At 39.9% G+C, this 12,336-nt stretch overlaps 1 protein-coding gene across 6 annotated transcripts in view; it reads left to right on the top strand.

Moving 5' to 3' along the window:
* The window catches only part of LOC127008257 (mitochondrial uncoupling protein 4-like), a 64,004-nt gene that overhangs the window by 452 nt on the left and 51,216 nt on the right, over positions 1-12,336 (top strand). Inside the window, exon 1 of one of the 6 annotated variants that reach the window (XM_050880017.1) lies at positions 190-227. The exons of the other annotated variants lie outside the window; for them this stretch is intronic. Within the exon in view, the coding sequence (XP_050735974.1) occupies positions 205-227 (23 nt within the window). The 5' untranslated portion in view covers positions 190-204. Of the gene's footprint in view, positions 1-189; positions 228-12,336 lie in introns of those variants that run through there. 6 annotated transcript variants of the gene reach the window in all.

Below are 12,336 nucleotides of genomic sequence, written 5' to 3'. Positions count from 1 at the left end.
TTTATTTCCTTTTTCATTTGCACTACAACAGGTCTTAAAATGCTCATATGAACTAAAGAAAGTTATGAAATGAAAAAAAATGACACCGAAAATATGGTCAGGAAATATTATCGTGTTATTTTTATGGCTCAGTTGCTTGTAGTCAGTGTTGGTGGGCAGGTGTGTGGTGACAGGTGTGCGGGGAGGTGTGTAAGAGGGGTAATTATGGTGGCAGGCTCAGGACACAGGTAAGGGACATGTGATTGAGATTTTAGAACACTAAAAAAATTACACCAAAAATAAGATGTCAGGAAATATTATCATGTTATTATTGAGGCTCAGTTGCTTGTAGTCAGTGTTGGTGGGCAGGTGTGCGATGACAGGTGTGCGGGCAGGTGTGTAAGAGGGAATGTAATGGTGACAGGCTCAGGACACAGGTAAGGGACATGTGTTGTTATTGTTTTCGTATCTATTTATTTGCTTTGTTAATTTCCATTATTGCACAACAACTGAAGTCAGAAGTTTATGAACTAAAAAAAAACTACTGGAGGAAACGAAAAACAAAAGTGTCAGGAAATATTTGGTACCATATTAATTTTGTTAGTTTGTTTTTGTATTATTTCTCATGGTTGTAGACTATTGAGGGGCTTCATGGTGCAGTGGTTAGCACACTCAGCTCACAACCGAGAGAGCCCGGGTTTGATTCCCGGGCAGAGTGGAAAGATTTGGGCTGCTTTTCCGATACCCTGCGCCCCTGTCCACCCAGCAGTGAATGGGTACCAGCCACCAGTTATTAATTGGGGGTTGTGTCCCGTCTCCTGGGTATCCAGTCATTTTGCCCACATGACAGTCCGCCCCACACCAAATGGTCGTTTTTCCCAAATTCAGTTCGCCCACTCGGTGGAGTCATTTCGCCCACATTAGATAATTCCTTTACTGTGCAAAGCCAAGTTAGATTTGACGTCAGAAGTGCACAATTGTTATTATAATTCGAATCCAGATTCAAATTCAAATTCAGGAAGGTCTACAGTATGATGGCTGTGGCAGGTGGCAACACAGGAAATGTGATACTGGTATATTTCAAGTACATTACTGGACAGCTGTGAAATCCGGGATTACCATTGACTGGAGTTGTAACTTGTGTAAGGATGAACAAGCAACCCCTCAAGTGGAACTAGAGTCATCGGTTTAAGATCCGCTTTTCCAAGACTTTGAAAGCGAGAACAAGTTAACATTTCAATGGAGCTAGAATCATCACTTGGAGATGTACCTCTGCAAGACACTCGAAATGAAGAACACGCCATTTGTCCAATGGAACTAGAATCATCACTTGGAGATCCACCTCTGCAAGACATTCAAAATGAAGAAGACGCCATCTCTCCGAGGGAACTAGAATCAGCTACTGAAGACCCTTTTTTGCAAGACTTAGAAAGTGAGGAACAAGCAACCCTTCCAGTGTTGGTTTCCTTCCAGTTATTTGAGGAAGGTACAAAACGTGGTTGCAGCAAGCATATTGACAGTCTAGGCTCTACTTATAACATAAAATTACGACGGCCAAATGTAACATATTGGCAGTGCACTGTCCGTCCAAAGGTTAACCCATGCAGAGCGACAGTCACGCAAAGAAATTAAACTTTTGTGAAGAGTAATATATCACAATCATCCTGCATCAACTGGCTCAGCTTCTACCACTAAAATTACATCTCAGGTGAAGAAAATGGCAGTACAAGACCTATTCAAATCAGTATCTGTCATAGTTGATGAGGTAAGTCTGCTGAAAATAATTGCATACATAGTTCGCACCGTAAATTTTATGAGTTCTCAATTCGATTGGCGCTGACTGTATATAGTAGAGAATATCATTCAGTGGCACCTTGTGTTATGACAGAGTAGTCAACAGAAGTAAAAATTGTCATAGAAACAGTAATAAAAATTGTCAATATATTTTATATAGGCTAGCGATTAATGCCAACTACTACAAGAGCTGGGTAATTCACCGTGCCCTAGTGTTCCTGAGCCTGAGCATCTAGCAAGAACTGCGAACAGGCAAAGGCAGAAATTAAGACCAACAGGACCGAAAGACCTGGCGTTTAAACTTGACGAGGCACACATTCCAAATAACTTCCTTAGAGCTAATGTGAGTCCACGGATGGCGCCACTTGATCTTCGCCACTGAATAACAAATGGGACATATAATCAGAGGAAAATCTTGGTATATTGATGGAACATTTAAACCGTGTAGGTGCCCCTTTTCACAACTGTTAACAGTTAATGCCTTCATGCGAACAGGATTATGTGAAACAGGTGCCCCTCGTGTTTATCTTAATGTCTGGCCAAAAGAAGAGTGTTTACCGCCACGTATTTCATTCACTGATAAACAGTCTTTCAAATGAGACTTCAGTTCAACATGTAACAATTGACTTCAAAAGAGCTCTTTGGAAAGTCTTGCCAGAGTTTTTACCCTATGCTAATATCAAGGGATGTGTTTTCCACTGGATACAGGCTATATGGAGGAAGGTGAGTAAATCTGTGGATTAGTCTTGGTTTATTATTCCCTGTAGGAGGGTACTGTTTAGTGTTTACTTCATCTATCTTTTCTTCATCCAGATACAAGAGGTTGCTCTACTACATGCGTACACTCATGATAAAGGAACCTACAATTACCTGCGTAAACTGATGGCCCTTCCATTTCTGCCGGAGGGAGAAATAGCTCCGATGTTTGAGCGTCTTTCACACCAAGCTACCATCACCCAAGTACGCACGGTAGTAGACTACATTTTAAGAACATGGATCTACGGCTCATTATGGCCGCCTTCTACTTGGAGCGTCTTTAACAAGTCTGTACGCACAAATAATGATATTGAAGGGTGGCACAACCGATTAAATAAGCATGCAGCAGGTAGAAGTAGCCTCCAGATCTATCTTTTGGTAAACCTTCTGCATAAAGAGGCTAAATTAACATCATTACAAATAAGGCTGGTGTCGGAAAGAAAGCTCCGAAGGATCCAACGAAAATGATACAGGGAACTGCAAAATAAATTGTTCATTCTTTGGGATGAATATATGAGGGGTGAGAGATCCTCATTACAACTTCTCAAGGCTTGCTCATATTTAAATGGACCAGTAAGCTGATAATAATTTTAATTACATGCATTTTACATGAATGCTCACTTATGTTTTATTTTACTTTTAGAATTATGACATCAGTTTTAATTTTATTTTACTTTTAGAATTATGACATTAGTTATCTTATTTTACTTTTAGAATTATGAAATTAGTTTTCATACATTTTGTTCTTTGTATGTTTCTCTTGTATTTTAATAAAGTTTTTGCTACATGATTTGTGCATTGTTGAATAATACTTGTGGGCGAACCAACTTTAGTGTAGGCGAACTAACTTTAGTGTAGGCGAACTAACTCTTGAGTGGGCGAACAAACTCTACATTTGGGCAAACTGACTTGTGGGCGAATTTACTTGTGGGTGAACTGACTTGTGGGCGAACTGACTTGTGGGTGAACTGACATGTGGGCGAATTGACCGTAAACCGTCTCCTGGGATCTGTTTCCTTCTATAATTCCTTCCCCTTCTGTCTCTCCGGCATATGACCACAGATGTTGCGCCGACTAAACAAAACTTTCCAACTTTTTTGTAGATTGTTTTCTTTGCTTTTATATTCAAAGTTTAAATATTTTTTTGTGATGTCTTTCCCCAGTTATTAGAGGCAATGGTTGGGAGATGGTTTGTTGTTTTTGTCTCTGTTGTCAGTTTTTATTTTTTATGTTTTGCATCCCCGCCTATAGCGCTAGTAGGCTTTCTTCAGGGGCCAGATGGTCAGCCCATGCCCGTCGTGGCGCAGGCGTTTTTTTTTTTATAGTGGCGCCAGTTATGCTTGTTAAGTGAAAGAATGAAGGCTGTTTAAGTATCATTTTCTTTTACATACAAGCTTTAATGAAGGTATTTTTGCGACTTTCCTTCATCAGCAAAACTTTAATGAAGGTATTATCGCGACCTTCCTTCATCAACAAAGCTTTAATGAAGGTATTATTGCGACCTTCCTTCATCAACAAAGCTTTAATGAAGGTACCTTCATCAACAAAGCTTTAATGAAAAGCTTTAATGAAGGTATTATTGCGACCTTCCTTCATCAACAAAGCTTTAATGAAGGTATTTTTGCGACCTTCCTTCATCAACAAAGCTTTAATGAAGATATTATTGCGACCTTCATCAACAAAGCTTTAATGAAGGTATTTTTGCGACCTTCCTTCATCAACAAAGCTTTAATGAAGGTATTATTGCGACCTTCCTTCATACCTTCCTTCATCAACAAAGCTTTAATGAAGGTATTATTGCGACCTTCCTTCATCAACAAAGCTTTAATGAAGGTATTATTGCGACCTTCCTTCATCAACAAAGCTTTAATGAAGGTATTTTTGCGACCTTCCTTCATCAACAAAGCTTTAATGAAGGTATTATTGCGACCTTCCTTCATCAACAAAGCTGTTCATCCTCCCTTATGGGCTGGTTGTTTTTCACCAGTGTGTGTGTGTGTGTGTGTGTGTGTGTGTGTGTGTGTGTGTGAAAGCAAGATATCAAGGTCCAGTGGTGCATGAATATTCTGTGCTTCCCTTTATTGTCAGGGACACACTTACAGCAACTATTAAGCATCCATTTGACTGCATCCCAGCATCCTTATCTGATCTTTTGAGGCACACCTTTGCATATTGGACGTGGCTTTGCTTGCTTTTCTCTTCCACGACTGCAAGTACTACGAAGTGAAGAGAATACTTATGTCACTATTCCTCTATGTACCGTAGTAGTGATCGTTGTTTATTAATTTGTTGTCATTACCTTTAATTTAACAACAGACACTACTCCCCCACCCTATACTACACTACTTTCTCTTTCCCTGAACTCCCCTTCTCTATTCCCTACAAACCTTCGCACACTTCTTCTCTCCATCCCTCGCCTCCCTCAGTCCCTTCCCCTCCCCGACAACACATCCCAGCCCACTCCTCACTCTCCTTCCTCTCCGCTTCTATCAAACCTCTACCTCCCCCCGTCACTCTACTCATTCTCCCTCCCAATGGTAAAAACACCTGGATGACATAATTACCTTACCTATAGAACACTCATGCGATATCAGTGTCTTTGTCGAGATACATGAGTTAATATCTTTATTATAATTAAGTTAGTCATCCAGTTCACCTGCATCGAAGTAAATTACCTATCGGATACTCATTTAATATCAGTTTCTTTGTTGAGTTACACGAGTTAGTATTTATTATAATTAAGTCAGTTGTACAGTTCACCTGCATGACAAAAAAAAGTATATACCTATGGGACACTCATTTAATAACAGTGTCGGTCGGGTTACATGAGGCAGGGAGCTTTTTCTATGGTGGTATTGACGTGTTCTGATTTTTTTCTTTTTTTCCTTGGTTCAGGGTTGGCGCTGGCACGGTAACCTATAAAAGTGATTCAAAGGTCAATGTTCCATAAAATAAAAGCATATATATGGGAGGAAGGGGATGGGGAATGAGTATAGAGTGAGAAGGGGAGGTAGAGGTTCGATAGGAAAGAAGAGGAGGGAGAGTGAGGAGTGCAGTGGGCTGGGATGTGTTGTTGGGGGAGGGGTGGAGATGAGAAGTGAGCGAAGGTTTGTAGGGAATAGAGAAGGGGAGTGAAGTGAAAGAGAAAGTAGTGTAGGGTAAGATGGGGAGTAGTGTCTGTTGCTGGGGAGGAGTGGGATGGGAAGGAGTGAGGGGTTGGGGGAGAAGAGAGAAAGGGAGGGGAAGAAAAGTAGTGTGGGGAGGATCACCGGAGAGAAAGGAAGGGGAGAAGAGGGAAAAGGGAAGTGTAGGGGAAGAGAAAGGGTTTGAGGAGGTAAAAACAGGGAAGAGTAAAGGAAATGAGAAGTAAAAAGATGAAGGGGAAGAGACTAGAGAGAGGCTGGGGAGATGAGAAGAGGGGAGGGAAAGAGGAAGCATTGGAAAAGTAAAAATAGGGGAGAGTAAATGATGTGAGGTGAAAAGATTGAAGGGAAGAGATGAGTGAGCGGTTGGGGAGAGAGAGAGGGGGATGGAGGGGAGGGGAGGGGGAGGAGGTGTTACGTAAAAGGCGTGTCCATTGAGTTGCTAAGGGTGATAGCTGAGTCCCCCCCCCCCTCCACCTCCTCCTCCTCCTCCTCCCTTGCCCGTCCGACGTTGCTTAGTTGCTACCCATGCCCGCCTCTCGCTCTCTCTCTCTCTCTCTCTCTCTCTCTCTCTCTGCCCATCTCCATCTCATTTGATTTTTTTTTTCTGTTTTTCCTTCCTCATACTTTTACTTTCCATTTTCCTTGGCCTTACCTTCCACCTCTTCCTTTCCCTTCCCTTCCTTTCCCTTCCCTTCTCTTCCCTTCTCTTTCCTTCCTATATCTTCCTATCCCTTCCCTTCCTATATCTTTCTATCCCTTCCCTTCCTATATCTTCCTATCCCTTCCCTTCCCTTCCCTTACCTTCTTACACCATCTTTGCTCCACATTGCTTTTCTTCTCTTCCCTCCATCCTCCCTATCTACTACTTCTTAATTTCCTCTTCCCTAATTCTTTCTTCCTATCTAAAGCATTGCTCTCCTCCCTCCTCCTCTATCATCTCCCCCCTCCCCTCCTCCCCTATCATCTTCTCCCTCCCCTCCCCACCCATTTCGCAACCTTGCCCTTCATACCCCTTCCTCAACATTTCCCTTCTCCCCCATTCCCTTGTAAGACAGTTTGACCTCCTTTATCTCCCCACCACCCACACTCACTGTTGTCCCCCCAATCTCTTCCCACCACCTTCACCTTCATCCGTCCCCCCCCCCCCCTCTCTCTCTCTCTCTCTCTCTCTCTCTCTCTCTCTCTCTCTCTCTCTCTCTCTCTCTCTCTCTCTCTCTTGCCAGTTTTAACCAGTATTTGCTCTGCTCAGAAACAATGGTGTGTGTGTGTGTGTGTGTCCCATCTGTCGGATAAAAAGAATAGATAACGATCGTGTGTGTGTGTGTGTGTGTGTGTGTTACGTCATAGGTGTGTAGGCGTGTGGGTTTTGTGTTTTGAAGGTGACCGTCTGTGTGTGCGTGTGTGCGTGCTCGCGAGAAACTGGAACACACGCACACAGACACAAAAAAAGCCTCGCTGACACACTTTGACGTTCTAATGGCAAGCCTTCGTCAGCCTGAAACTCGGTATTAATGGCGGGATGTAAATTGCATCGAATCCCACTGTTGAAAATAATGGTCGAAGTAAAAGTAATAAAAAGTAATAGAGGCAAGTAAAAGCGTAAAAAAAAGTACATAAGTGCAATAAGTTTTAATAAGTGTGGTAAAAAGCAAATAAAGTAATGAAGGTTGAAATAATAATAGTAACGATGGTAGTAGTCTTTCCTTATCTTCCATTTCCTTCCCTTCCCTTCCTATCCCTTCCTTTCTCTTCCCTTCCTTTCTCTTCCCTTCCTATCCCTTCCTTTCTCTTCCCTTCCTTTATCTTCCCTTCCTATCCCTTCCCTTTCCTTCAGCTACTTACAACGCGATATTAGTCGATGAATATTAATTTCCTTCTTTCTTTTTTTTCTTTCTCCTTTTGTTATCGTTATCTTCCTTTCTTTCATTTACTTTTGTTTATTATCTCTTCGTATTCTGTTGTTTATATGTATGAATGTGTGAGAGGGACTTCCTGCCTACCTGTCTGTCTGTAAGTGTCTGTTTGCGTGTCTAATTATCTCTTCTTCTTTTTCTTCTTCCTTCTCTTCTTTTCTTCTGCCTTCTTTGTCGTTGTTATCTTCTTTCTTCTCTTCTTCTTTCTCATCTGTCTTCTTTGTTGTTGTTTTCTCCTTTCTTTTCTTTCTTCTTTCTCTTTTCTTCTGCCTTCTTTGTCATCGTTTTCGTTTTCTTTCTTCTCTTTTTTTCTTCTCTTCTTTTCTTCTGCCTTCTTTGTCGTTGTCTTCTTTCTTCTCTTCTTTTCTCCTGTCTTCTTTGTTGTCATTGTCTTCTTCTCTTCTTTCTCTTCTTTTCCTCTGCCTTCTTTGTCGTCATTGTCTTATTCTTTCTTCTTTCTCTTCTTTTCTCCTGTCTTCTTTGTTGTCGTTGTCGTTCTTTCTTCTCCTTTCTCTTCTGTCTTTGTCGTTATTGTCTTCCTTTCCATAAATATTTCACCTATCTTCATTTCCTTTCCATCTTTTATCTATCTTTCATCTTTCTATTCTGTCTTATTCTATTATTTATGAGTGAGTGAAAGTCCTACCTACCTACCTGTCTGCTTACCTACCTGTCTTCATACCTGTGCTTACCTGCGTGAGTGTCCCTCGTTAGCTTCGCCCTAATGAGCCACCGCCGGCAGTTAACATAGTGTCTAATGGCCTAATGGCTCTCACCTGCCTCCGTTGATGTGCTCCTGACACACTTAATGCACCCACTTACGTTTATATTGTCATCAGTCATCATCATTGTTATCAGCAGTGTTATTTATTATCTTCATTTTCATCGTGATTTTGTTAGTGTTATTTATTATTTTTTTTATTGCCGCCTTATCACCTTAATCATTGTCATCATTTTCATCATCATCATCACGCTGCCTTTCTCGTCATCACTATCTTCATTATTTATTTTCATCATTATTTATTACTGTCATTATTCATTTTCATAATCATAATTTTTTTTTAGCTCATCATCATACTAACTTTCTCGTCATCACTATCTTCATTATTTATTTTCATCTTTATTTATTATCATTATCCATCTTCATTATCATCATTTTCATCATTTTTATAACTCATCATCATACTACCTTTCTCGTCATCACTGTCTTCATTATTTATTTTCATCTTTATTTATTATCATTATCCATCTTCATTATCATTATTTTCATCATTTTTATAACTCATCATCATACTACCTTTCTTGTCATTTGTTTTCATCGTTATTACTATCATTCATTTTCATTATCATCATTTTTATCATTGTATTTATCACGTTCATCATCATATTTACCTTCGTTGTTCTTTTCATCGTCACTGTCATCATCATCATCATCATCGTCTTTATTATCATCATACTTTTGTTGTTATTAGTTGTCATTGTTATCACTGCCATTATTACCATTTCAGTGTTCATCGTTATCACTCATTGCCTTCGTTATCATTTTACTTTTGTTGCTATTAGTTATCATTGTCATCATCATTGTTATCATCATTATCGTGCTTTTCTTATCTCTGCCATCCTCACCTTTATTATCTATGTTATCCTTTATTACATTACCTTTATCATTTACTTTACCTTTATTATCTACTGTTATACTTACCTCTCTTGCCATCACTCATCATCAACATCATCATATTTGCCTGTAATGTTCTATGGCAACACTATATTGATTAAGCACAGGTAAACTCAGGTAGCACAAACAGGTGTATACTGGACGAGCTCATTAGTTAAGCGTGACAGGTGACGTGTGTGTGTGTGTGTGTGTGTGTGTGTGTGTGTGTGTGTGTGTGTGTGTGTGGCGATGGAAAAGAGGAGTTAAAAATAAAAGGAATAATTTGCAAAGTTGAAGAAAACAGAGGAAGAAAGGAGACTAGGAGGAGGAGGAAGAGGTGATGATGGTGGAAGAAGAAGAGGAGGAGGAGGAGGAGACTCAATATAAACCAGGATGAGGATGACCATTTGGGACACGAAGGAAGGGAGGAGGAGGAGGAGGAGGGAGGGAGGGAGGGGAGAAGGTGCATTTTAGTGAGGAAAAATAAAATGTTACCACTATTATTATCATCATCATCATCATTACCATTATCACCATCGTCTTTATTTATTTTATTTTATTGCTTGTTGTGGAGAGACAGTTTAATGAATACCTAAACTTAGACAAGGCCCCCCCCCCTCCCCCCCCCCCCCCCCCCGCGCACACACACACAAAAAGGCCATTACACCGTTTTTGCTCCATTAGTAAAGGAAAATTGAGGGAAAATGGATGAAGGTGTTATTTTTTCGGCCTTCTAGCACGTGAGAAGAAGGGAGGGAAGGAATAGTCTTATGCAGGACTTAATATTCTTGGGAGGAAAATGTTTTAAGACTTTCCTTTAATGCGTGGTGGTTATATTAATGATGATGATGATGTGAATGGTGTATTTTATTTATTTTTATTAGTAGTGGGGTTTTACTTTTTTCATTCCCTTTTTCTTCTTATGCCTTTTTTTTTCTTCGTTCTTGTCCATTTCTTTCTAGTTGTTCTCGTTCTTGCTCTTGTTTTTTTCTTCTTTTCTTCCTCTTCATCTTCTTCTTCTTATTATTATTATTATTTTCTTACTATTGATACATATACACTAATCTAGTCAATATAATATAATTGTTTACTATATTCTTTGAGAGAGAGAGAGAGAGATTAGGGAATATTTAATAGCCATCCATCACCTGAAACTTTTCTTAATTATGGGTAAGAAAGTCGGGCGAGAGAGAGAGAGAGAGAGAATCAGTCCGTCAGTCAGCTAATCACTCAACAGTCAGCCAATAAGTAGGTCAGTAGGTCAATTAATCAGTTAATTAGTCAGTCAGCCAGTTAGTCAGTCAACCAATCAGTAAGTCAGCAAGTCAGTCAGTCGATCAGTCAGTTAGTCAGGTAATCACCCAGTCAGTCAGTCACAGCCAGTTATTCAGTTAGTAGTAGTCACCCAGTCAGTCAGTCATCCAGTCAATCAGTCAGTCAGCACCCTTTTAAACCATTTCCATACACATCACCACCATTCAACCTCCCCTCATCCATCCACCTTCCTTTCTTTCCTTCTCAACACATCCCCTTCAGCCTCCCCTCTCCCCCTCTCTCTCCCTTCCCTTCTTCCACGTGCATAGCGGCCGATACACACGCACTGCTCACGTCCCCGCTGCGGCTCCAGGATGCAGGGTCACTGGCCTCTCAAGCTCGTAGTAAAGGCGCACTGCTTCCCCACCTCCACCACAACCACCACCTCTATCGTCATTGCTAAAGTTGCCTAATACTTTTGTTAATAATTGTTAGTTTTCCTCTCTCTCTCTCTCTCTCTCTCTCTCTCTCTCTCTCTCTCTCTCTCTCTCTCTCTCTCTCCGTATAACCCCCTTTTTTTCTCTTCTATTCCCCTTCTATTCCTTCGGCTTGTCCACTTTTCATTTTATTCTTGTTCTTTGCATTGTTATTGTTCTTTTTCTCGTTCTTTTGTTCATTATTCGATTCACACTCTCTCTCTCTCTCTCTCTCTCTCTCTCTCTCTCTCTCTCTCTCTCTCTCTCTCTCTCTCTCTCTCTCTCTCTCTCTCTCTCTCTCTCTCTCTCTCACACACACACACACACACACACACACACACACTCTCTCGCTTTCGATGTTTTGTTTAAGTCTCCGTTCTTTAATCTCCTCTTTATGGTTACTCGCTTTTTTTAATTTATTTATTTATTTATTTATTTATTTACACTTGTTTTCTGTTTCTTCCTTTTATTGAAGTCTCCGTTATTTGCTTTCCCATTTTCAATACTTGCTCGTTTTATCGTTTCGTTCACAGTTTCTCATACGCGTTTTTATTAAAGTCCCCGTTGTTGATTCTCCCTTTTTCGATACTTCCTTTTTTGTTCCATTTTTCATAAACCTACACACTTTTCATTTAAGTCTCCGCTATTTGTTCTTCTTCTTTCACTACTTCCTCGTCTTATTCTTTCATTTACGCTCACAGTGATAATAATAATGATAATGATAATAATGATGATAATGATAATCTTGTGAGAGGTAGTCTGTTCTAAAGGTTAAAGGTTATAGGTAGAGTGAGTAACCTAGGTCTTCAAGCCTCGATTCGCCTCTGCCTCCCTTAGCCTGTCATCTTCCCCTTAAGTGTCTTCCCTTTCCTTTCCCTTCTTATCTTTCTTTTCCTTTTCATTTTCTCCCTTAGTTTTATTTCTTTTTGCCATGTCTTCTGATTTTTTCTTTTCTCATTTTCTATATTTTTCAGTTTTCTATTTTGTATATATTTTCTTGCCTTTTCCTTTTCTTTTTACCCTTTGTATTCGTTTCCTTTGTCCTTTAGTTTTTCTTTTAATCTTTTTTATTCTTTTTTCTATTTTTCTTTTCTGCTTTTGCTTCTAATTCTCTTGTATTTTTTCTCATTTATTTTGCATTTTCTTTTTTATCTTTTATTCTTTTTCCTCGTGTCCTTATCTTCGTTTATTTGCCCTCCATCTGCCTGTGTGTGTGTGTGTGTGTGTGTGTGTGTGTGTGTGTGTGTGTGTGTGTGTGTGTTCTGGTTTCCTGTTCAATGATCTTGTTTTTTCTTTATTTTTTTCCTTTCTTGTCTCTCTTCCTTTCTCTCAATATTTACATCCTATTGTGAATTACGTTGTGT

This window comes from Eriocheir sinensis, chromosome 37 (assembly GCF_024679095.1).
Source record: "Eriocheir sinensis breed Jianghai 21 chromosome 37, ASM2467909v1, whole genome shotgun sequence".
In the NCBI taxonomy this organism is placed as follows: Eukaryota; Metazoa; Arthropoda; class Malacostraca; order Decapoda; family Varunidae; genus Eriocheir; species Eriocheir sinensis.
Note: the sequence above shows the minus strand (reverse complement) of the source record. Positions and strands in the feature narration are given on the sequence as shown.